This window comes from Penicillium angulare (genome assembly GCF_028827245.1).
Source record: "Penicillium angulare strain IBT 27051 chromosome Unknown utg000007l_segment0_segment0, whole genome shotgun sequence".
Classification (NCBI taxonomy): Eukaryota; Fungi; Ascomycota; class Eurotiomycetes; order Eurotiales; family Aspergillaceae; genus Penicillium; species Penicillium angulare.
Window position 1 is genome coordinate 464854 of NW_026623166.1, and position 25389 is coordinate 490242.

Consider the following 25389-nt stretch of genomic DNA (forward strand, 5'->3'; position numbering starts at 1 on the left):
TCAGCCCCCGGTCGCAGGATTTGTCTGGGCTTAAGCTCCATTAGACTGTCAAGTTGAAAGCCGTAATCCTTCTTCAACTCTCCATATTTGCCTTGGAAGCAGTCACTGCCGTCACCCACAACACCTGCTAACCAACATGCCGTGAACACCAAGAATGAATCGTGATAGCATCAACGGAGTATGGCGTCGAGTTCGATCCGCCATTACCCGGCAGCCGCATCGCAGAGGGGCCCCTGACGACGATCAGCTCTTCGGCCTTCGAAACCAGCCTTCAACGTTCTCACTATCATCGATATCGTCGACCTTACGGAATCCCCGAACATTCTTGCTTAAGAATTATTCATCAAACCTGAGCGATGCGACTCTCCAAAGAAACAATGCGCAAGTTGTGGTGACGACGACGGAGACACAAAGCCAGACATATGCGCCTCGACCTCCCCGCGAGAGATGGATTATTGGTGTCCGTCAGTGCGCCAATGTTGGAGCCTTCATTTTGATCCTCAACCTAGTGTTCATCTTTACAGCGGCAGGATTGGCAAGGCGATTCCCTGAAAACAGCAAATTTGGAGCGACAGCAGTTCTTTACAAGGGAAAATGTAGCACGACCAAAACCTGGGACGTTGCCCTGCATTTTGTTATCAACGGATTGAGTACTTTCATTCTCGGCGCCAGCAACTATTGCATGCAATCTTTGGTTGCCCCTACACGACAGGAGGTTGATAAGGCCCATGCTCAAGGTATATGGCTCGACATCGGTTGTGCCAGTATCAAGAATCTTCGTGCGATTGGTCGAAGTCGATTGATCTTATGGATTGTATTGATGCTTACAGCAACACCGTTTCATTTGTTGTAAGTCTACCTCAAACAATATATCCCAGTGCGACTCGTACTGACATCAAACTAACCAACCAGGTATAACTCCATGCTGTTCGAGTCATTATCGACAAACGAATTCGGTGCCATGGTTGGTCCAAAGGATCTGAACTCATCAAACGTATATGACCTTACAACACCTGCGATCAACAAATGTGTCAGCTGTCCAAGCATTAATGGCATTAGTGACTACACTCCCTACTTGAACTGGAGCGAGATTGCCTCTGAACTAGCTAATAACAATTACGAGCGACGTAAGTTTTCGGACTGTCGTGGTAGCAGTCAAACGGGCGTAAGAGCCGTCATCATGCTTGCCGAAAACTTGACGGTGAGCGACGGAGGAAATGCGGCAATTCTTGCCACAGATAACAGTGAAGACTTTATGAACCAGAGCGTTCTCGCAATCCCTTATTTCTATACAAATGGGAGCCATAATGCGTCGGCAGAATGTCAGAGTTCGGAAAGCGTATACGTCGCTTATCAATACGAAGTATATGGTGGCCCTTATCTCTCTGCCGAACAAGCAATCCCGAACAGTTACGTTACCCATGAGTGTTTGGTGATTCGTGCCCCACAGCACTGCCAGCTTCTATACAGTCCGCCTATCTGCCTGGTAATAGCGATTGCCGCATTTGCGAAAGTTTGCGCAATGTTCATGGCAGCACGAATCACTCGAAAACGAGGCAAACCGCTCCTCACGGTTGGGGATGCCATCGCTTCTTTTATTTCTAAGCCTGATCCCACGACAAAGGATTTATGCTGGATGTCCGGCAAGGATGTTCGCAAGGGAGCTTGGAAGCAATCGAACGAGCTAGAAGATGAAAGTGCCATCTACAAGACATTATCAAAACCAAGACGATGGTTGCATGCACCTACTCGCCTCCGATGGTCTGCCACTCTAATTTTGTAAGTGCAATTTACCTCCCCTTTACGTTAATATTCATCAACCTAATCTCATGGACTCAAGATGCTTCGGTTGCATATTTGTATCAATTTGGCTTCTTTTCGCAGCTATTGCAGGCATGCCTTATGACTCGTCGCCATTTCTGTCTTCGAGTCAATTCACCAACATATTTTCTTCAAATGTCAATGAAAATGATTATGGCGTTTTCTACATATACAACGGCCATCCCACGATGATAAGCTATGTGGTTGTTGCCAACACACCGCAGCTACTGGTGACAATGTGCTACTACTGTTACAACGCAGTTTTAAGCAGCATGTTAGCAGCGTCTGAGTTTGACTCCTACGCAAAAAAGCGCAAAGCTTTGCGTGTGCACTGGCCAGTCAGGGGAAGCGAACAACGCACGACGTATTGGCTCAGTGTGCCATACCGCTACTGTATCCCTGTGCTTGCACTGTACATGGTCCTGCATTGGCTGATTTCGCAGGCTATATTTTACCTGTCGTTGATTCCCTATACAGTCTTTGATGAGGTTGTTGCATATGAATCCATCAATGCCGTTGGATTTACCAGTTCATATGTCTTCTTGTCTATTCTTGTCGGGGCAGTCATGGTGACAATACCGTGTTCGTTGGCGTGGAGGAAATTCAAGTCCAATATGCCGTTAGCTGGGTCATGTTCTGCTGCAATTAGTGCCGCGTGTCATCCACCTGCGCATGAGGACTTGAGCCGAGCAGTTTTAGGCAAGGTCAAGTGGGGACAGGTAATTTTACCGGGGCAGCCGATCGATTCGCTGCAACCCAATGACTCCGAGAACGGACATTGCACTTTCACCTCACTGGAGACGGTGGACCCCACGTTGACGAAGATGTATGCTTGATTTTATATATTATTTGATATCCCATAGAGATCATGTAAATTTATCCTGCCAATTTCTGTACATACATGCCAGATTCTCAAGATGCTTGTTCAACTCCGAGTCCCCAATTGACCCCCCAAGCACTTTCTCCACTCTGCGCCCGCGTAGCAAGTGGGGATGTCTCCCATTCGCCTGTTCAGTCCGAACGCCCAAACTCAAACCAAGGGGCCCAATGCGCAGTAACCTTTCAACTTTGAGTCTAAAGTGTGTAAAGTTTCTTAGAAACCACGGCAGTCACCTAGTAATGCCGGCGTCATGAGAAAAGTATAGATTATCTGTTCATCAAGCTTGGCCTGTAGATCTTTAAAGCCCATGGGTTACAATATTCGCCGCGGCCGGCCATACCGGCCGGGTCCACTGTATTATGCTGTGGGGGAGAAGGGGACTCACAATGATGTTCCCCGCGTTTCCCGAAGAGAAGACGACATAACACACACATAATGAGAATTCCGGGCACCAATGGAAAGAACCGATGTCTTAAGTTGGCATTTAAATTTAACATTCTTGGGGAAGATGGCGTCCGGGGTTGCAGATGTGCATATGTTTGCAGGGTGGAATCCCCCGGGATTTCACAAGTCCCGCCAGATCGCTGAGGCGGCACTCGTGTTGATCAACGGCGGACGCCGATGCCCGCGCACAATCACCAGCATCGGTTACGTATCTGTCCTCGGTCCCTATGTTGATCATCCAGGGTGCCGATTTTCGCATATAGAGGCCCGCAATCCAGATTATATTCGGCTTGTTCTCCTTTGGCATACTACAATCCATTTCTTTCATCTGGAGGACCCTGTTTATAATTCAATCAGATTAATTATGGGCCTGAAACCGTATATGGGCCTTCGGGGCAATGCTCTGCTTCGAGCAGCTGTGATGCTCGTCGTGGCTCCGACATTTACTTGTTATGGATACAATATGAGTGTTGCAGGTGGTCTGTTGACACTGGAGACTTTCAATGCCCAATTCCCAAGAATGGACACTCTTCACGGCGACGCAGCTACTAAGCATGAGAATTCAACAATTCAAGGTAAGTGCGCGTCAAATATGAACTCTGATGAGCAGCTTACTGATAGATACCTCTCCACAATATAGGAACGGTTATCGCACTTTATACTGCTGGAGGTATCTTCGGCTCGCTATCCTGTATCTACCTCGGCGATCTCTTAGGCCGACGGAAGGTCATATTCGTCACCAACTTCATTACTATTATAGGCGCCATTCTGATGGCTACATCATTCCAATTCGCCCAATTTATCGTTGCCAGATTGATTCTAGGTTTAGGAATCGGCGGTTATCTTGCGACAGTTCCAGTGTGGCAGTCTGAAATCTCACCATCACATAAGCGAGGGTCTAATGTCGTCACAGATGGCATCTTCGTTGGTGTTGGTGTCACTTCGGCCCTATGGATAGACCTCGGCTTTTACTTTGTCAAAGAAAGCTCGGTATCCTGGAGGTTCCCTCTGGCCTTCCAAATCGTACTGTGCATGATTGCGATGACATTTATTACTATGCTTCCCGAATCGCCCCGATGGCTCATCAAGACAGGCCAACGGGAAGAAGCTCGAAAAGTCCTAGCAGCTCTCCTAGATGTCGACCACGATTCAGAGATCATCACAAACAATATCTACGACATTGAAACCTCCTTAAACAAATGCGGAGCTAGCTCCTGGCGCGACATGTTCACCATGGGTGAACAGAGACTTTTCCACCGTGCCTACCTAGCCGCAACAGGCCAGATGTTTCAGCAGATGTGCGGTGTAAATTTGATCACCTACTACGCCACAACTATCTTCCAGCAGTATCTCGGAATGGACGCCGTAAATTCCCGTATTCTAGCTGCTGCGATGGGCCTCACACAGCCTCTAGGTGGTAGCTTAGCATACTTCACCATTGACCGTCTTGGTCGACGTCCTCTGATGCTGTGGAGCGCAGGTGCCATGTCCATCTGCATGGCAATTCTTGCTGGTACAACAGGCCAAGAAGGCAACACAGGCGCACTGGTTGTGGCCGTCATCTTCCTCTACTGTTTCCAATTTATCTTCACTGTCGGTTACTCCGGCCTCACATTCCTTTACGCAGCAGAAATGGCTCCTCTTCAAATTCGAGCCGCTGTGAACGCAGTATCAACTGCAACAGTCTGGGCCTTCAATTTCTTGCTGGCTGAGGTGACACCTGTGGGATTCGACACGATCTCGAACAGATATTATATTATTTTTGCTGTTATGAACGCGGCCATCGTGCCTTGCGTTTACTTTTTCTTCCCAGAAACCAAGGGACGTACCCTGGAAGAAATTGACGAAATCTTTTTGCAATCAAAGTCCATCTTTGATCCACCTCGCGTCGCACGGAGAATGCTACAGGTCGAGATGGGCCAGCCTCAGTCTGATAGTGGGGAAAACAACACTTCCGGTGACGAGGCCATCAAAACGAAGGTCTGAACGAATCTTAAATACCAATGATATCCCAGAGCCTCTGAGCTCCACTGTCCATGCTGGACCATATATGCAAGCTTTCTGAAGGACTTGAATTACCCTCATTTCCGTCCGATTGAGTTAGCAACAATATTTGAACATATAACGAACGAGCTTTGGCTCAAACATGAATGATTTCTTAGTGTAAATACTCAAGTCAATTCAATTCAATTTCAATGAAAAGTTAATAGAACCGCAGACCTCACTGGTAGCTAGCTGGTTTTCGTAGTCAAGATAGATAAGTCATTTCCATCTCAAGAAAAAGTATCGATGCTTCTGTCGAGTGTATATTATTAATAGGTGGTATATAAGAAGGCATGGTCACAGCGATCACAAAGAGTTCGTTCCAGCTCTGTTTGAATCGAATCAATTTGTCTTTAGTACTGAAAAATCTGGCTCGCAATAGCTTCAATAGGCGGGATCATTCCGCCCTTCCCGCTCTTCGGGCGCGGTACGATAACGCTATATGGAAAACGATCCGGGATGAAACAGAAAGCCCAAGCGCCAACATAAAGCTTGCACTAATTGGCATTTCGACCAATCAGTCTTCCCTTATATACATCACTTTTTCCAAACCTTCCATATTAATGTTAACCATCGGCACTAGATTTGGACACCGACCACGGACCCCAATGCGCTCCCCGCATTCCGAGCTTCTCCAACTCTCCACTTATCAGTCCCCTCGTCTCCAGTACCAATGAAAAACTCCGCCTGCCTCTTTATCTCGGCTAACACTATCTATGACTGATAGGAGGGGAAGGAGTAAAGTCCGCGCAATGATAAAAGCCAGGCGATCCTGTGAATTGGGTTTTGAGGACCCCCAGCGTTGAAACAACAAAGAGAACCCAAGGATCGCATCATTAACGCATTCCAGCCCTTAGCGAGATAAGACATTTACCAACCTCTACAAACACTCACATCTAGCAACCCAGACACGCGGAAAGAATGGAAACCTCTCGCCGGCCATATTTGAAGGATCTTGCCCAGCGTGGGGCGATCAAGGGCGTGACAATTTCAACTAATGCTGGAGGGAAGGACTCGGACCTTTGCCACTACTTCGGGGGTGTGCGATACGCTCTCCCCCCGCTACAGCGATGGCGCCGAGCTCGTCGCTTACCATCCACCTTCATATATGGCACAACTCAATCACCGGGAGAATGTGAGGGTGGAGCAGGACTTTGTCCGCAGCCTGGATTTATGAACCTCTCAAGCTCTAATGAGGATGCGTGGTCAGAAGACTGCTTCCAATGCAATGTTTGGGTTCCCACAGGGGAAGCTCCTCGGGGTGGATGGCCGGTCTTTGTTTTCATTCGTGCGTCAATTTTATTCTAATCTTCTTCCGGTCACAAACACTAATATCTATTGGGCAGATGGTGGTTGGTTGCAATTTGGTTCTCCAAATGGATTCAACGCGGCGGCCCTTCTTGGCGAAACGGATTTCAAAGCTGTTGTGGTTATGCCGGCATATCGTGTGAATCTGTTTGGATTCCTTTACTCGTCTGAATTGGCAGATGATGCAGCCGCCGTTGGGGAAACTGTTGGTAACCATGGGTTTTGGGATCAGAGAATGGCACTAGAGTGGATCAAAGAGAATATTCACCTCTTTGGCGGAAATGCGAACAACGTCACCATCTCAGGCTATTCTGCTGGTATGACTTGCAGGACTTGCAAAACTTGTGTATACAATTATACTGACCATTTTCACGCAGGTGCAAACTCCGTCTTTCACCAATTAGCCTATGACCTCCGCCAACCCGATTCCAAGTCCATCATTCGCCAAGCATGCATGTTCTCAAACTCGCCCGCTGTACAGCCCAAAAGCCCAGCCGAAACACAAACTCAATTCAATCAGCTACTTGCTGCACTTGAAATACCAGTAACACTGTCTGCAAACGAGAAACTTGCTCGCCTCCGCTCATTACCTCCTAAAACCCTCCTCGATGCAGCCGAGACGATTGAAATCCACCAGTTTCGACCAACTACCGATACTGGCTTCATACTTCCGACTTTGTTCGAATCGCTTGATAATGGTGACTTTGCACGAATGATGCTTGCGCGCAATATCCGGTTGATATTAGGCGAGTGCCGCGATGAAGGTCACCTCTACGCAGTGTGGTTCCCACCAAAGTTAGATACATTATCTGGCATCCGTACACGCCTGGCTGCGGACTATCCTGAGCATATCGTGAATGCTGTTATTCCACTTCATTATCCAGATGGCAAACTTCCATCAGGTTGCAAAGACTGGAAAACAGATGCTTGGGGACAAATATACGCTGATATGCAGGTATATCATATGCAGCGCGGTTTTATTCATGCACTTACCTCTAATACTGCGAACGTGGATGCTTCTCGGCTGCTTTTCCGATATCGTATCGAATACCGGGCGAAGTGTATGGATAAGTCTCTTCCAATTGAGTGGGGTGTCACGCACTCATCGGATTACCCACTATGGTTTTGGGGTAACGGAGATGTCCTCACACCAGCCGAGAAGAAGAGTACCCACGAGGCGTTTATTGGCCCCCTTACTCGCTTCCTTCAGGGCTATCAAGCGACTGGATCAGATGGATTTGGGTGGGAAACTAATGGATGCAAAGGTGTACGTACTCTTAAGCCCGACGGCACTGTTAAGATTCAAAGCGATGCGACATGGGATGAAGGAGTGAGAGTGTGGAAGGCATTGAGACGTGCGGATGTGTCCAAGCCCAAACTTTAAATACTAACCTGCCTTGAAACTGTGAAAGTCATCGTAATTCAAGAGCATTTGAGTGAACTGAATATACTATTTTTCATGAGCTATGACATTCTACGTTTCTGATGGCTAGGTACTTTGAGGGATGTGTAGACAAAATAGACCTCGAGGCTTATCAGGTCATGGATAACAAAATCTTCAAATTCGGAGAGCTCTATATACCTGTATACTGGGCAGATTTCCTTCAGAACTGGGATCCTCCAAATAGGTCCAATTTGTAACTTGAAGCTCACAGGTCATAGCTTCCACTCATGCGTATTCGTCAATCCTTGAGTCCCGGATTGATCTCCCTGGTCTAAATAACCGCAAATTCTTCCATTGGGATCCCATTTGCGTCGAATATCCATCAACCGTCTGGCATTATCATCTGCCCAGAACTTAGTTTTCCGAACTTGAAAATCCGAATCACCCAGATATGCGCCAACCGAATGGCGTTCGACCTTCTTCATTACATTCTTCACCCAGGCCTTGCATCGGTCATCATCCGACTCCGTTTCCCAAACAGTATACAATGCAAAATAGTGATCAGACTGCATGCTAAGAGCCATATCAGGGAGTTTGCGCCGACTGCATGGATTCATGGGATACCAAAGCGAGAAAGCTTTCCGATGGGGAAGAGTAGTAAAAGCCTCTTCCAATACAGCTGGAACATCGGCGTCATTCTTGATATATGCGTTCTCGGCACAGTAACGATGATTCTCTGGGTTGGCACCTTCTTGGTTTTTGTATTGAGTTTCAAGGCTGTCTTCGACGCAAAACCATTCTTTGGCAGCCCCATCGGGACGAGTCTCCTGTGCTGGGCGAAGTGCGGCCTCCGCTTCTTCGGATGTGTTTTTCATAACGACAAACAAAATGAATAGATGCATTTCAGCCTCTCCTTCAGGGTAGTGTGAGATCACTGCAATCTCCGTGTCATTGTCGAAGCTTGGGGTAATCGACAAGACCCAATCGAAAGCCTTGCGATACATACTGATTGGGTACAAGTAACCGGATGATCGAAATCCTTTCTCGGGGTATGGAATCAGACTCAGGTGGAATTTGGTGACTACTCCGGGGAATCCTGATAATCGCAGTCAATAAATGGCACCTCAATATGTAATAAATATCTTCAGCAATACATACCAGGTCCGGCTCCCCGGGCGGCCCAATACAAGTCTTGGTTCTGAGTTGCGTTACAGTGGATCAAGTTCCCATCCGCAGTAACTACATCTAAGCCTAAGACTCGTTCACAAGCCCATCCCCAGTTCTTCATATAGTCAGTAATTTAGATACATCATTTTAAAACTTCATGTCCGTAAACCTACCCGACAATTCCAACCCATGCCACCCTGGAGCAGAAACCCACCCAGCCCCACATCCGGACAATGGCCACCAGGAAACATCATTCCGTGGTCCTTGATGAGAACAGAATTCAGTTCTCGGCCTGTCATGCTTGGCGTAACTCTTGCAACCCGATTAGTTGCATCGACCTCCATGTTTTTGTAGTTCCCGAGATCAATCAAGATAGAATCATCCCGTACACTCCAAGCAGCCCACGAATGTCCACCAGATCGAACAGCAACGCGACATTTCCGCTCTGCAGCCAACTTCACGGCTTTGACAATATCGTCTTCACTTCTTGCTTTTACGACGGCCTGAGGAAAACGCGATGGTCGCCGGTGATTAAACACACGACCAACACGAGCTTCTTCGTAGACCACGTTGTCTGCAGACTCTCTCCAAACGATGTCCATGGCGCCGAAAACAATTATTCGATTCGATGGTTTGTCGATACTTGAGATTGAGGGTTAAAATAAGTTTTGCGGATCATGATGTTCATGAATGTCTTTAAGCTTCATATTTGTATTTGCGGGGTAAATGGCCCACGACTTACGCCGGAGAGGAATGTGGTAACGCGTTGCCGGCCCGAAAAAAGATCCAAAAGCCATAATGTAAGTTCATTTTGACGATGTGGACTTGACCGACTTGCGGGGTGTGGAGTGGAAGTAGCGGTCCACATCCCGAATTGGGCAACACTGTCACCCTTGTGTACGGAGGCCAATAGACATTGGACAAAACTCTTTTTTAAGACTGGCAGAAAATTAAAATACCTCCAGGGCTGTATTACTATGTGCTCCAGCACAAGGACAACACACAAACAGGGGAGAAGCGCCAACTACTATCTTTTATCCTCAATACGACTCTGGAATTCTACTCGGGATCCGCCTATTTGTCAATATTTACAAAACTAGCATGGAATATCTCCATTAGATGCAGCAAATCCTCTTCACATTGCCCCTTCGTCAAGACAAAGAACCCATAAGGCTGGTTATTTTTCCTGAGCCTACCCAAGGGGATTGTCGCAATAGGCCACCCTGCACATGCTGCAAAAGATACAAGAGTAGAGTCTGATGGTGCAAGCACAAATTCAACATCTTGCTCAGTCATCCACTTCTCCATTCCATCTACAGTGGCAAGCTGCCGAAGTTGAGTGACAGTTTCTGAATGAACATCTTGCGGGAAAGCAGCTTTCAAAGACGCGACGAGCTCTGTCTGCGTGGTATTTGCTGACGCCTTATCAGCGATTTGATGACTTTAGTCATGTTTCGATTGGGGATATCTTACGGTTCAAGCGCTCCTTCTCGTCATGTTCACTATTCCAAGTGACAATATCTTCAAGGTTTTTGACATTATCATTCGGTTCAAAGTTTTGTATAAACTCTTTGACTTGACTTGGGAATTCGTGATCTTTTTTCCAAGGACTAATTAGTCGAGTAAATCAGAAGGCGGGCTACGGAAAACACTCACAGGACACATCGCGGAGGTTAAGGGAGTCATGGATGAGTACATCTGCATTCGGAACTTGTAAGGGATAGACTATTCGGGCACCAAGATTGCCCATTTTCTTTCCAGCGGCTTGATACTCTGCGATCTGTATTGAAGTGAGATAAAGTTCAATAATTCCAGGGCTGTTTCACATACCACATCAGGTAAATCCCACTTTTCCTTTGACATGCTCTCATGAACTCCCCACTTTGTATCAACTATCCCAATGTGAAGCCCCAGCCAGGGGCTGCTTTTTTTGGTTATAGATTGATAAGGTGTGGTAGAGCTCGGTCGTGGTATATCAGAAGGTACTATGATATTAAACAGAGTGGCGAGATCCTTTGGGTCTCGGGCCATTATGCCAATGCAGTCAAAGCTATTACTCAATTTGAAGATACCGTCGCTTGGGATCACTTCCCTTGAAAGCTTCAAGCCATAAAGGCCATTCAAACTCGCAGGGTAAACAGTCGAACCAGCAGTCTCAGTACCAATGGCTAAGGATGCAAACCCAGCAGATATGCAGACTGCAGAGCCAGATGAGGATCCACCAGCCATCTGTGGAAAGCGCTTAGTAAACTCTTCGACGAATGTCTGGATGAGAATATTTGACGTACCGGTTGGTCCTTTTCGTCCAAGCCTTCTTGTCGGAATGGCGAGAGCGTTTGACCTCCATATTGGCTCCATCCAACCGGGGTGTCCTTTGACCTGACTTGTCAGTCAAACAGATATGCTTTAGGGAGGATTTGTTTACTTCAATCCACAGAATTCCTATGATTATGTTAGTAAAGATTATTTTCCTTCAACTTTCGGATTAAAATACCGTCATATTTGTCTTTGCAAGAATAATCATTCCAGCATCAATGAGCTAAGCGCTTTGGGGTCAATTCTTGTTGAATTAATGAAGACTAGATCATCGATCACCTTATCAACCAACGAGGCATTTCTCTGTGCCTTAAGCGTTGAAAAAACCATAGACCCGACAGTGGTGGGCATACCTAACGACTGATCCGTAACAATAGCATCCTATCGAACCATCAGAACGACGAGCCAATTCTTCACTTCAGAAGGGTATTGAAAAGGTCATCCATTACCTTGAGAACGATAGGAATTCCATGAAGCTCACTTCTGACTTGGCCTATACGACGTTGATCATCAAGCTCCTTCGCCCTTTTCAAGGCAATATCGCTGGGACAAGTTGAAATGACAGCCTTCAAACCCAAACCTTGGTCATTATGACGCTCAATTCGACTTAAAAAAGCTTGAACAAGTTGAACACTAGTAATTTCACCTGTAGTTAATTTGGCTTGCAGTTGATGCGCCGGGACAAAAAGAGTGGAGTCTTCCATTCTTGTGACAAAGATGAGTCGACGCAGTCTTTGTTATATATGACCCCCGCTTCAAGTTGGAGAAAAGGTGGACTATTCAAGCTTCCCCGCCTAACTATCCACTAGTCAATATTTGATCAAGGATCCAGGCTCACTAATCAGGCTGCACCATTATCTTTCAAGATATTTGTAGGCAACCGCGACGCACTTTCTATGCATGAAAAATACTATCTCTTCAAGGCCACCGACACCCCTGTCTATATTGTGTCTTTTTCTAAATTAGATTGAATATGCCCCGGTCGGAAATTCATAATCTCAGTGGTGGCAGTTGTACAAATAACTCTGCCCATGATGTGGAGTTCCAAGCTTAATCGGTACCGTATACTAGGGGGCGAGAGTGCCCAGCGAGAAAAAAAACAGTAAGTGCTTTAAGTGCTTTGCCAGCTGGCCCATATGAAGATCTCCAGGGCTGTTTACCGGGGTATTCAAAGAGATATGTAGAAAATAAAATAGAAAAAGAACCTAGACAGATGTCTGCAAGGCTAGATAGGAAGAAATATTGGTTCGTATATGCAGTGTAGGTTTGCTCCAGATGCCATCTAAAGATCTATAAGCTCTTCCCATGAAAACTCCTTAGGCCGGCCATGTACCTCAATGGCTCCCATAGATAAGGATGTGATTACGAGTAACTAGAACTGGACAACCAGACTTTACCAAATAAGCGTGCCGCACTACAGAATTTTTACCAATATGCCATTTTGACCGCCATAGCTACTGACTAACCATATTCGATAGGGGCATATTGGCACCCTAGATAGCGTCGCGTCTCTCATTCTCTCAGGTAGGCCTCGCCCTCACCCGCAGAGGGTCAAAACCGAGGCCTACTCCCAAGCCCCTCCCCACGCACACATAATGTTCCAAACAATCGATACCGTTCATTCCATATATTTCTCTCTCTAAAAATATTTCTTTCCTATTTTGGACCTCATCCGAGGCCACCACGGCTTTTCCTGTGCTAAAACGCGAAAGTTTTGCCCCAGCATCCACGTTTACTACATACTAGTTTCAATTGTATTGTCTTCGTTGATACAAAAAATAGGTTTTCAAGCAAGTGATAGACCCTTGACTTAATGATAAAAGAACAAAGCACTAAGGGGAGGGAAAAGAAACAGATGCAGGAAAAAGAGAGAAAAGTGGAAGGCAAGTAGACATGGACATGGAAGCAACGGGAAAGGAAGCCGGAAAAAGCAAAAAAGAAAAAGAGAAAGAGAAAGAGAAAGGCAAACAGGGAAAGAATTGCTTCTTTCCTTGAGGAAAAAGGAGGAAAAAGTGAAAAGCCACAAAAATGAGTCGATGCCGGGGTGATATGGGTGATTGCTGACAGCCCTGAAGTTCAAATTGATCCATGGTCAGACTTGAATGTTCAAATGTTGTCGATGGTTTCAATGCTCCAAGATTATTGGTCGGTGAATGGGAATGCGCAGTCACCCCTTTTCGACTTTGGGGGCCGTCAATGCTCGACACCTCGTGCGTTAGCACCATGGTTCCCAGTTTCCCCTGGTGCCTGCATTTCCTGTAATTACCCATGGACACGTTCATATAGTGGTATAAATATGATACATCACCCAAAGTGATTTATCTTGTATCGGTTTTGGCGTATTGGGTGGATCGGCCCGGTTTGTAACCGCTACTATTGTCGATCAAACGCTCGAGGGACTTTTCGCACCTTGGAATATACCCTGTCACTCCCATTTTCCTCCACTGACAAAAGTACGCGAGGGGATAGGAGCCTCGAAGATCAGCCTATCACTTCGAATTCCATAAAACGACCCCCTGTCAGTTGGAATCGCAATGTGAGCTATCAGAAAATGGGAGAGCAAATCATCTCTCCAGGTATGATCCCATACCTGGAAATAATACGACAAGGAAGTTTCCCGAGAAACCGTTCACACTGGGCTATCAAATAGAACTTGATTCGAACCGGCATATTCCACTCACGAGCCGCTTTAGCAAATGGACTTTTGGTTTTGCACGCTACGTAACACCTTAAAAATTACGGAGCTCGAGCCCACGGTGGCGAAGGACACGAGTTGATTTAGCGCGTGCGCGCGACAGGGATTAAGCCCAGATCATATTAGGGACCACCGTATGCTGCCGTGTCCAAGTTTTCGCTGGCACCTAGTCAAGATTACATGGCCAAAACAAGGACCTTTTTCTCAAGGTTACTGACCTGGCCTCTTCATCCGAGTTTGGCAAGGTATCTAAACTTTGTATGCCACAACGGCTGCGAGTCTGTTTTATACCCGACCAAATTTCGATTCTTTATCGAAGATATCTACCCCAAAGACCATTCCCAATACCTTCAAAACTCAGTTTGCGTCTGAGAAAGCTCTTGATCGAACTGCACGGAAATATCCTCTATATCGTGAAAATTCGTTGCCATCAATACCCTGAACTTGCCCTTGAAGATGGACCTGCCTCCAGTGAATCAGCGAATTCCACCAACCCAGCATCGAACTCGATCTCTTGATGCAGGGAATTCAAGAATAAATACTGATGAGTTTGAAGCTCTTCTCCCATGGGCTACAGCCCTCGAGCCACTTTCACTCAATCTCGAAGAAAGTTTTCAAGTGTTGAGAAAGAAGGATCACACATGCAACTTTGCATTCTTCAAGTCTGGCAAAAAGACATGGGAAAGGGACATAAGCAATCGCATGAGCGAGGTCAGCGACGGTGATTGTCGAAACGGCCCAGTTGCAATCCGGGAAGATCCCAACAGTACTGGGCAGTCTCCCCCAAACTGGATGCAAACACTAGCCCGGTTTCATAAAGGCCACTTCAGGCGTTCTGGGGGGGGCGACCCAGCGAACTATTACCAAGGCTCTGTGAATGGATTTCTAGTCACGCTCACCAGGCCCCAGTGGGATCTTATGAGATTATACGAAGATGACTTCCTTATACTGGTGGACAGTGATCGGACTAAAGAGATGAACGCTATGGGTGACGAAATGGACCAAGTGTATCAGTATATCGAAAATTGCAAGGCCCGTGAGTTTATATAATCATTCTGCCAGTACAATAATCATTTCAAGCCCCAGTTGAGAAGCTAACATGAACTATCATTGAAGATGTCGCAGATGCAACCCTTTATCTCGAAGAACTCAACGAAAGATACAGATTATTCGATGGTATGCCAGGAAGAGACGTTAAGCTTTCTGTTTATGCAGAGCAGTCCCTGTCAACCCCTTCCCTCACTATGGGTGATATACAATCTTTGATTGACAATGGGCACAGTGATGAGGTATCATGCGAAAAATCACCCCAATGGACATTTTTCCAACCCGTCGTGGACATTCAACCAAACCGCCAGATATCCAGGGAACGTTTGAGCCACACACCAGTGAGTATGCAAGGGCAAATGACACAGGAGTTGATGGAAAGTGTACTCTCAACCGAGGACTCTGCTATGTGTAGCACTGAGCATGCACTGACAGACACACCACCACGTGAAACAAATACTCTATCCGCAACCCAAGATCTCGCATCCCATGTGCCTGATCTTCAACTACAGATCTCAACTCCAACTCCAAGCCCAAGCGACGAGTCTCCTGTATCTTCCATAGAGTTTCCACATGACGCCATCACCTTTGCAGTGCCAGTCAAAGCCATACCAACAGGCTTGAGGCTTAGCACGCCTATTTCTACCCACGAGAATCCTGTGCCAAGAACTCCAGCAGAGAAGAAGTATGGGCTTGCTTTTACCTCAAATCTCAGAAGCCAGGGAGTGAGCTGGCCCGAAATTAGGATACATTGGAAAGTGAGGTTCCATGTTTGGCGAACCGAAGCAAGCCTCAGATATCTTTGGAGCCGCGCGAAGACACTTGTGAAAAAAGATAGAAGTGGCAATTTGATCTTCAAGGTTCCAAAGACAACGCTACGCAAGCTGAAAGGTGACAGCCGTTCGCCAGCGGTGGCGGGGAGAGAAAAATAGCGTTTCATGCTACGATAAGCTCAAGCCTATTTTGGTTGATTTGTTGAACGTGAGAAGCTGGACAAAACCGCTCGCAATATGGGTGCATAACTTCTGTTCCTTGTGCATCAGGCATGGGTATTGGGGGCATTGCAGTGAGCTTGAATGAAGATACGTTCGTGGGAAAAAAGTTAGTTGTGGAGATGCATTTTGTAAGATACATAAACCAATTCTTTTATATGTTTTGAATGTGCACTTGAAATTTTGTTGGATTTGCTGTCTAGATAAGATATATTAAGATATTTACGATGGCCGCGGTAGTAGATAGGCAGTACAGCCATAATAGCACTTGCCAGTGGGCACAAAGCACGGGCAACGAGTATAGAGATAAAAGAGAACGCTACAGCGACAGGGGATTATAGGAAGATCGCAAGAATGCCAGAATCATAGAAAGAAGATATTTAGGATTTTAGATGTATTCCTGCTGGAGGGACATGCAGTAATTCCTTTCGTTTACTTTTGAATATCGAGATTTGATCTTTTTATTTTGAACTTGGTGGCCAAAGAATGCGGGCCAAAACTGCTTCCAAGTTTATTGGTTCGAAAACTGGAATAATCAGCTAAGCCTTGACTGAAAAGTTTTCTAGAACTTCAAAAGTCCCGAGAACTCCGTTTTATGGATTTTGGCGAGAGCTTAGAAGTGATGCTCGTTTGGAATGTGACAGATGGTAAGGCTTGAAAGCATCGATGTGATATGTGGGGCGTGGCGTAATTTGTAAAATACAAGTATCAACCCATCATAGGCTCCTAGCCAGCCATCATCCATGGTGGGTCACAGGTGCCTAGATTTGATATGCGCGTGGAAAGGGATAGCACGAGGCATATTAGTTTAGCTTGTTGGTACGTCGTCGCCATGGACCCATTTTGGGTTCCATAGGTATTAATTATCGCTATCTCGCTATCCGGTTGGGCACATTTGACGGGTTCCAGCTGCTCCTTTTGTCGATCAATCACTCGAGGCACCTCACTTCCTTGGAAGATACCCTGTAAATCTTTTTTTTTTATTTAATTCTACAAGCTGCCTGTTTGCCAGTAATTAATTCGCGCCCTAAGAGCCGGGTATCCGACATCAACCTATTGGAAGGCGTTCCGCTCACGCAAGCCCAAGAGGTCAAATTACAAAAAGAAGATTCGGGACATGAGAGAGTGAAGCACTGTGCCCCCGAGGGATCCTTCTTCTGCGGGTAGCCGGGAGCCTCTGAGGGGCGTCAAGCACTAGTGTAGCCCAGACGTTATCCCCTAGCCCCTACATCGGGTACTACCTACCTTACTAAATCAGCAGGTCCCTTTTTATATTTATGAGTAGCTCTCCATTCAGAAGTAAGAGACTAGTAAATTTGGGTAAAGCCATTTGGATCAGGAGCAGTGCACATGTGCGCCTCTCATACTAATACACTGGAATTTGTGGTGTTAGAACTCACACTTGAGGGACGCGACAAAAATTGTCGATTTCTTTGTTCTTTAATGCAGGTTAGCCATCGGATTACGACTAGCGTATCCGTGAGACAGGTTGCTACTAGTACATTAGGCTGTCATGGAAGCGATTATATCGTAATGTGATGGATAGTATTGCACCGAGGCCTAGTTCATATTAAAATACCAAATAACTACCTATCTAGGCTCCAAGTACTAGGTACTGACCACTTACCGATGAACACTTACATAGGGGTCATCAGGCTTAGTGTATAATTGGCTCCTGCGTTCTCTATTAAATATTTTCTCCCTTTGAGACAATTCACATTTCCACTTTACAAGTTCCACGGTTCCTCTTCGTTGTTCAAACCACTCTTCCAGGCTGAGAAGAGTTCGAGTAAAGTCTCAGGAGTCAGGAGCCTCGATAAATTGCGCCAGCATTTTCCTTCAAAATGCAACAGCCCTCATCTTCTCAGAGGCCACAACGAGCTCCTGATATTTAGTGGGATCTAGGATTTTGCCCTGTAAGTGAACGGGCATCTCGCGAAGAACGCTGTTATGGGGCATCACAGTACCTTGAACAGTGCTGGTCAGTTTTACATGGAATGCACAGTTTTGCCATTCTCAGATCCCACGAGAAGATATTTGCGTGTATTGTTGGCAATAATATGAAAGGTGCCATAGTCATTTCCGATAGCCAGGAAAGCCGGCATGGTCCAATTGTTGTCCACTGCAGGATGAAAGACCCGGAGCTCGGATTCAATAGCTGCTTCCGAGTGGCTGTCGTTCATTTTGGAGACGAGCAGTTTAACTCAGCCAGAAAAGGTGTCTTAACTCCACAACTACTATATTACACTGGCTTATAATGAGCCTGCGGCTTAATAGGGATTCCATGAAGTTAGATATGCGAGCATATAAGAGCTCCTTAAGGATAAGGTGTTGATTTTGTACTTGGCGTGAAGAGGGTTTCGTATTTTTCCATTTTTCTTTTGCGATGTACGCCAGTGTAACAATTACACATAGCGCCCCAATGATCAAGAATTTACCTACCCAGCTACCATACTTACTAGTACGTGTCTTACCTGACTAGTTGAGAAAAGGTTGAGTTCCCTAGGGGGAATCTATGCAAAGACTGCAAAGTCAACCATTTACCAACATTCCACCTGGTGTGCACGCTATCTAAGGGCCTATTGGTATGTCTTTTTTCTTGGCTACCTACAAATTCTCGCTGATTTGGCAATTACCTCAATCATACATTCCCTAGGTAGTGATGGTACCCCTGCGTAGCCCCAGCCTAGGGTGTGGAAGCTAGACCTGTGGCCAATGGACGGTACACAAAATGATTTGTAGTAACTATGGGCGTATGTGGCACCTACGAGTAGCCACATAGACTCTTATATCTGCTACAGTTGTAAAATTATCAGAGAATGCTATGTGTAGGTTCTCTTTTATGCGAAACTTTCGTAGGATTTGGCCTTGCGTACGATACTGTCAGGGGTTAAACCCGTAGGCTACTATATGGCCCTGCCATATAGCCTTTACCGCCTACTATCGTCACCACCTATCGTCACCACCTATCGTCACCGCCCTACTGACCCTATCTATAGCTACCTAGCTTACTTCACTCCTTCTCTTCTCTAAGCTTTTTGTACATAGATCGTGGCATAGTTAGAATTGAATTTAAGTTCTGCTTTAGCCCTTCACAGATACTGGCCGACAGGGGATCATCAATTAAAAGGTTAAACAAGCACATGAACATTGTTTACTGAATTGATTCAATCATCGCTCATAAGAACATTGATATTTATCCTTTGAAAGTTTTATCGCAAATTCGATCTACATGAAAGATCTTAACTAAATCTCAAGTGTATAGAGGAAAGCTGTATTGAGGAATGCTGAAGACATTCGGCAGCAAATTTATGATCTTCCGTTCTGTTGCATACCGGAAGGCCATGCCGGCGATAGGCTTAACCAAGCCTAGCACGGGCATTACCATGCCGATCACTATCGGCTCGCCTAGGCATGCTTCCGAGCACTAATGCAATGCCCACAGCTGCATGTTTGATGTTTGTTGTTTGCCATACTAATATGCAAGCCTCATCAATGCGAAAATTTCAATATCAACTGGCTATAACGCGACAGTGTTACGAATGATTTGGAATAATGCTTTCTGCTATATTCACTATGGCAGCCAGAATTATGTCTTCCTCGGGCCTCTTCCGAGTCATGTATTTAAACAGGGGCTGTATATAGGAGTTATTGTTGGCAGATTCTGCCCCTTGGCCAACTTTGGAGCAGATCCGCGGTGCGAATAGAGGCGATTGGATGAGATCAAAGCTCTCTTCCCTCAGTGTCAGCTCTGCTTTTCACCACCCGGGTGATTGGGCCCCCCCACACCCATTGGACACAGATTTAGATACCCGCTCGGGCATGCGCCTCCACAATAGGATACATTACACCTTTTCAAAGGATGGCTTTTAGATGATCACTTGCCTTATTTGTATTCAGGGCCTGAGTCTTTTATCTCTGCCACAAGGTATTCACAAATCCCCAGTCAATTTCTCGCATCATCGATTTAGGTGTTATAGGCTTCGGTAGATCTCATAGCTTGTTAAGACCTAAGTAAAAAATTCAATAAAAGTTATCCAATAAACCCAAAGAGTAGCTGGGCTCCATTGTATCATTATCAGTACTAATATCTCTATTGTCGGTGTTAAAGACCATTCTAGCCCTCGCTCCACATCATAAGCCCCTCAGATAGCCTATCTGCAGCCCTGAAGTTGGGGATAATGGTTCCGCTAAACCGACCAATACGGCTTATTCCGGTGTCGCGGCCGTTTGCTTCCTCGGTACGCTGAAGGGTAAATAAAGAACTTGAAACCCGGGAAGCATTCAAGTCTTCATATTCCGCTACAAATTCTGAGGTACCTATGGTTTTGGTAAGATCTACAATTTGTTTTGGGGGTTATATTCCAAGTTTGTATTTTTCGTCGAGTGCACTATCTTTCCTGTGGTATATTCCTCAGGTACTGCCAGTGTTTCCAAGGTTGGTAGTAACACCGATTGGAATGAATATTTGTGGGATATGTCGAATGAAGTATTATTCCATTCATAATCATCATAGTTTACTCATGGAATCTAAACATCTACAATCCCAGCCAGAATCTAGTCTTGCCCACATCAAACTCTCCCCGAAGTTCCTCTGACCCGGTACCAGTAATCAAGACCTCATAGCGACCCTTCTCAGAGATCCACTGTTCTCGTTGCTCATCCCACCAGCTAGTCGCAAGTTTCTTTTCAACCGCCAGATCCACCGTCTTAGATTCACCAGGTTGAAGGAAGATCTTCTGGAACGCCTTGAGCTCGCGGACAGGACGGTTGACAGCAGTCTTTGGAGGTACAATCCAAAGTTGCACAATCTCAGCTCCAGCAATAGAGCCGGTGTTAGTAACGACCACTGTAGCTGTGATAGGCTCGCCAGACTCAGAGTATTTGGCCTCTTCTGGTACAGTCTTGACCTTTAGATCGGAGCGTGAGAATGTGGTATAAGACAGCCCATGGCCGAATGCGAAGGCTGGCTCCACTTCGCTCCTTTCAAAGAAGCGGTAACCTACGTACACATCTTCGCCGTATAGGACACGTCCGCGCTCGGAGCGGAAGTTCACGTAAGATGGATTGTCCTGCAGGCGGCGAGGGAAAGTAACGGGTAGCTTGGCCGAGGGATTGACATCACCGTAGAGTACATCCGCAATACCGTTACCACACTCGTTGCCACCAAACCAGGCTTGCACGACTGCACGAGCATCCTTCACCCATGGCATCGTAACTGGTGTGCCGGATTGAATAACAACAACAGCGTTGGGGTTTGCGGCCAAGACTTGGGTAATGAGCTCATCGCTGCCTGGAGGCAGATCCATGTGATCGCGATCCGCGCCCTCGGTCTCCCATTCGCTGGTCAGACCGGCGAAGATTACAACCTGTTCGGCCTTCTTTGCCTCTTCCACGGCCGATGCGATCAATTCTTCCTCGCTCACGCGACGGCTAGCCCCGAAGCGGAATCCGCCGGGCCCAAATGCAACGATGCCGCGAGTATCGAGATCGGAGGTAGGCGCTGTACCAAACTCGAAGAGGACATTGTAGGTCTGACCGGCCTTGAGCTCCTTCTGGCCGAGCTCTTCGATAGTAGCCGTACCGAAGAAAGAAGTGCCTTGTTTCTGATTCTTGGTATTATCCACCACCACCTCACCATCTATGAGCAATCGGCCGGTACCGACGACTGTCACGCCAAAGTCATAGACACCGGTCTCCTCGGGCGTGAATGTCCCCTCCATATCAACATAGTATGTCATCGACTTGATCTTGGGGTTAACATAGTCCATCAAAAATCCCATAGAAGCGAAGAGCTGCAGCTCGTCCACAAGTTCCCGATCCTTACCAGCACTTGGGTGCTCGTTGTAGACCTTGAAAGTAAATCCGGGCTTGCCATCTGCAGTCTTCATGAGAGGTCCAATGAGGGGAAGCTCCTTGTGAGAGTAAACACCTTGGGAAAATTTGACTTCGCCTTTGCTTTTAGAAGAAACAGCGTCGAATGGTGTCACGGTGTAATAAGGAGCCAGCGATGCCGAGCCACCACCGCAGTATGAGGCCATCTTAGCATTAGGTCCGATAACAAGAAGAGAGCCATCCTTTTTCAAGGGTAGACTAGCACCTTCGTTCTTGAGAAGGACAACAGACTCTGCTGCTGCGCGGCGCATCAACGCCTTATCTTCAGGGCGGTTCAGTGCCTTCTCTGATGCACCCTCCGGAATACCGAGGGGCTCAACCCAGTTGACTAGGTTTAAGATATTACGCACACGCTCATCAAGCTTGAACTGGGCAACCTTATTTGAAGAGACGGCATGGGCAAGAGCTTCCCCGCGCCAGCGCGTCTTGCCAGGCATCTCAATATCAAGACCAGCATTAATAGCGTCAGATGTGCTATATGTGCCGAACCTGTATAGTAGACAATGTTAGATTGATGCTTTCTAATATGTCGTCGCAAGATTTAAGCTCACCAGTCACTCATCACAAGGCCATCCCAGCCCCACTCCTTTCGTAATATATCATCGATAAGAGCCTTATTCTCACTGACATGCGTTCCATTGACCTTATTGTAAGCAGTCATAATACACGCAGATCGACAAATCCGCATAGCCAACTGGAAAGGGAGCAGGTAGATCTCGCGCAAGGCACGCTCTGTCACAATACTGTTCACGGCCATACGCTCATGCTCCTGGTCATTACAAACAAAATGCTTCAGTGTGGCTGCGACACCTTTGTCCTGCATACCCTTGCAGAAATGACCCGCTAGGGTACCAGACAGAATGCCATCCTCAGAGAATGACTCGAATCCACGTCCACCCAGTGGTGAACGCTGAATGTTAATTGTGGGACCTAAGACGATATGTGTGCCTTTGGCGATCGCCTCATCGGCCATCAAACTGCCAACCTGGGTCAACAGGTCAGCGTCCCACGTAGCACCCAGAGCGGTGGCGCATGGGAGACAGGCGGCAGGGATACCATTGAAGAAACGCGTACCGCGAACGCCGTTCGGGCCATCTGACATACGCAGTGAAGGGATGTTGAGACGTGGAATGGGGACTGTGTGCCAAAAGTCGCGTCCTAAGGTGGCAAGTCAGTCGCGAACTATCTCCAAGCTGGGGCAGCGTGGGGCAATCGGAATGTTTGGATGTGAAAATGCGTGAGTGTAAGAGCTTACCAGCTGTAAGGGCGACCTTCTCTCCAAGGGTCAACTCCTCAATAGCCTTCTCAACGTCGATTTGAGTCATATTGTCGGTTATTATCTAGTTTATCTTCGACTCGTGATCTCAGCTGGTTTCCAATGCTTGTGATTTCTCGTAATTGACGCGTCTTTGTCTTTTGTATAATGAACTACCAGTCGCAAATGTCACTCGGGGACCTTGCTTGCACCCGGATTGTCTAGGATGTGCTGGGTTTATAAGCACAGAACTGTCGTAATTGCTCCGCTCTGACCGTGAAAGCGAGATGAATGATGCCCCCAAGTGGGGTGAAAGTAGGTGGGGCACAAGCTTCAACCGCTCAAACAGCCACGGAGGGACGGAGCAATTGCCGAAGTTTAGCCGGGTAAGCCAATCCATTGACCCAACTAAATATGAGATCCTGCTGACCTTGTTAAACGGCGAACTGGTCCGCATCGCTGGACTAGGCAGCTAGTGTCACTTTTATTCAAATTTGATTTGTTCAAAAATACGAGGACTTGAATCTGGACTTTTTTCCATCTGCCTCCACGTGCAAAGGAGGATAGCTACAGCCATGATCGTCATACACAAGCTACATATACCCGTTAGATTGTGAACAGCCGCCACAATTATTGTCAAACCATGATTAATCATAGGCTTGGAACTGAAACATTTCAATTCTATCTTGTTCTCGGTTAACACATAATTTCATCCCTGTACTCCGAATTAAATTATTTCAAGGTAGGAACTTGCTGCGTGACGCAGTGTAACACTCCCCCCATCAAAGGAATCGCATTCGCATACACCTGTCGGATTACTCGATCGGGCATTAGCGATGATAATATTTCCAAAGCTTGCTGATCTCTCTCCTCATCTCCAAACTTAGGAATAATGAGCCCACCATTCACAAAATAAAAGTTCACATAGCTAGCCGCCAACTCCTCATCATCGGTCTTAGTTAGCCCCCGAGGATCCGGTTCTTGAATAGTATAAATCTCCAAGGACCGACCCTTAGCATCTTTTTGGTGAATTAAACCCTCCCATATCTCAGCGGAAATCTCTTTCCAAAGATCAGGAGCTATATCATGAGGTTTTGAGAATAAAACCACGCCAGGTCGAATAAAGCGAGCCTCAGCATCAATATGCACGTCCGTAATGTCGGCGTTACGCCGACCAGGAAACCAGATAACCTTATCGACGCCCAATAACCGCTTCAGCTCACTTTCGATTCTAGCCTTTGACATGCCCGGGTTTCGCACGTCGCAAAATATGCTGCTCTCTGTCATTAAAAGTGTGCCGTCACCATCCGTAACAAAAGCACCACCCTCGGCTCGGATCGGTGATTCAATCCTTGTCACAGGCGATGGCTCATGATCGTGATCGATGACCCAACGGGCGAAATCTGTGTTCTCTTGCAGGTCCTTATCATCCAATGGTGGCCATCGCTGACCCCAGAACAGACCGTTAGTTTCGGGTTTCTTGCCACCCCATTCGTTAAATCGAAAGTCTATGGCGAAGCGTCGGTCGGGAAATCTTCCAGTCGCGTCACGGACGTAGAGTGGACCCGTGTCGCGGACCCAGCAGTGATTAATCGGACAAGTGATAATGGTCACGCGTGAGATGTCCTTGGTAGTGTTGCTGAGCAACGTCTCCAATAACGATTTATCGCCAGGGCGCACGTAAAGTCGAACTGGCTCGAACTCTGCAATCGCAACAGCTAGCTCGGCCAGCTCGACACATACTGCGTCGTATTTTTCAGGAGGAAGAGAAGTTCGAGAGGGAAATCCAAGAATTGTTGCTTCGTGATGGTCACTCTCCGCTGGAAAAACGTATCGCCCTTGCTGGATTTCACTGTGAAGTTGTTCCTCGGAGACGAGATGTACTTGCTTCGAGTTTGATCTCGAATCGATTATTTTGTGAACGGTTTTGCGCAGCTTCTTGAAGGGTCCCATTATGCCCTTTACAGACAGCAATAGGCTCCTTTTGCTAGGACTGATCCTATCCACTTAAATGACGCATCCATGTTGTACTTTCTAGACTTTTTATAAATGTTTGTTTTATTTCTGGTGTAACTTCGATTCAAATGCTGGTCTTACATTGTCCTAGACTGTCCTAGATCGATTTTACAATGGTCTGGTTAT

The 25389-nt window shown here is 46.6% G+C and overlaps 8 protein-coding genes across 8 annotated transcripts; 4 read left to right on the top strand and 4 right to left on the bottom strand.

The window, feature by feature from the left end:
- Window positions 1–154: 154 nt before the first annotated feature.
- N7478_009441 (uncharacterized protein) lies at window positions 155–2657 on the top strand (the record flags this gene model as incomplete). The annotated part of the gene is made up of 3 exons (XM_056925655.1): window positions 155–849; window positions 913–1779; window positions 1841–2657. 3 exons carry the CDS (start codon window positions 155–157, stop codon window positions 2655–2657), a joined length of 2379 nt encoding a protein of 792 aa, XP_056775025.1.
- A 552-nt stretch (window positions 2658–3209) lies between these two features.
- N7478_009442 (sugar porter family MFS transporter) lies at window positions 3210–5131 on the top strand (the record flags this gene model as incomplete). Its single annotated transcript, XM_056925656.1, has 2 exons — window positions 3210–3720; window positions 3786–5131. The coding sequence occupies 2 exons, from the start codon at window positions 3210–3212 to the stop codon at window positions 5129–5131; spliced, it is 1857 nt and encodes a 618-aa protein (XP_056775026.1).
- Window positions 5132–6109: 978 nt separating this feature from the next.
- On the top strand, window positions 6110–7880 carry N7478_009443 (putative carboxylesterase; the record flags this gene model as incomplete). Its single annotated transcript, XM_056925657.1, has 3 exons — window positions 6110–6476; window positions 6535–6813; window positions 6874–7880. The coding sequence occupies 3 exons, from the start codon at window positions 6110–6112 to the stop codon at window positions 7878–7880; spliced, it is 1653 nt and encodes a 550-aa protein (XP_056775027.1).
- Window positions 7881–8152: 272 nt separating this feature from the next.
- N7478_009444 (FAD-binding oxidoreductase) lies at window positions 8153–9649 on the bottom strand (the record flags this gene model as incomplete). Its single annotated transcript, XM_056925658.1, has 3 exons — window positions 8153–8976; window positions 9039–9078; window positions 9221–9649. The coding sequence occupies 3 exons, from the start codon at window positions 9647–9649 to the stop codon at window positions 8153–8155; spliced, it is 1293 nt and encodes a 430-aa protein (XP_056775028.1).
- A 4865-nt stretch (window positions 9650–14514) lies between these two features.
- On the top strand, window positions 14515–16037 carry N7478_009445 (uncharacterized protein; the record flags this gene model as incomplete). The annotated part of the gene is made up of 2 exons (XM_056925659.1): window positions 14515–15094; window positions 15175–16037. 2 exons carry the CDS (start codon window positions 14515–14517, stop codon window positions 16035–16037), a joined length of 1443 nt encoding a protein of 480 aa, XP_056775029.1.
- A 1899-nt stretch (window positions 16038–17936) lies between these two features.
- Window positions 17937–18280, bottom strand: N7478_009446 (uncharacterized protein; the record flags this gene model as incomplete). The annotated part of the gene is given in 2 exon segments (XM_056925660.1): window positions 17937–18075; window positions 18090–18280. The coding sequence occupies 2 exon segments, from the start codon at window positions 18278–18280 to the stop codon at window positions 17937–17939; spliced, it is 330 nt and encodes a 109-aa protein (XP_056775030.1).
- A 2355-nt stretch (window positions 18281–20635) lies between these two features.
- On the bottom strand, window positions 20636–23317 carry N7478_009447 (beta-glucosidase; the record flags this gene model as incomplete). Its single annotated transcript, XM_056925661.1, has 3 exons — window positions 20636–22481; window positions 22544–23150; window positions 23248–23317. 3 exons carry the CDS (start codon window positions 23315–23317, stop codon window positions 20636–20638), a joined length of 2523 nt encoding a protein of 840 aa, XP_056775031.1.
- A 662-nt stretch (window positions 23318–23979) lies between these two features.
- Window positions 23980–25200, bottom strand: N7478_009448 (agmatine deiminase family protein; the record flags this gene model as incomplete). The annotated part of the gene is made up of 1 exon (XM_056925662.1): window positions 23980–25200. One exon carries the CDS (start codon window positions 25198–25200, stop codon window positions 23980–23982), a length of 1221 nt encoding a protein of 406 aa, XP_056775032.1.
- Between the last annotated feature and the right edge of the window lie 189 nt (window positions 25201–25389).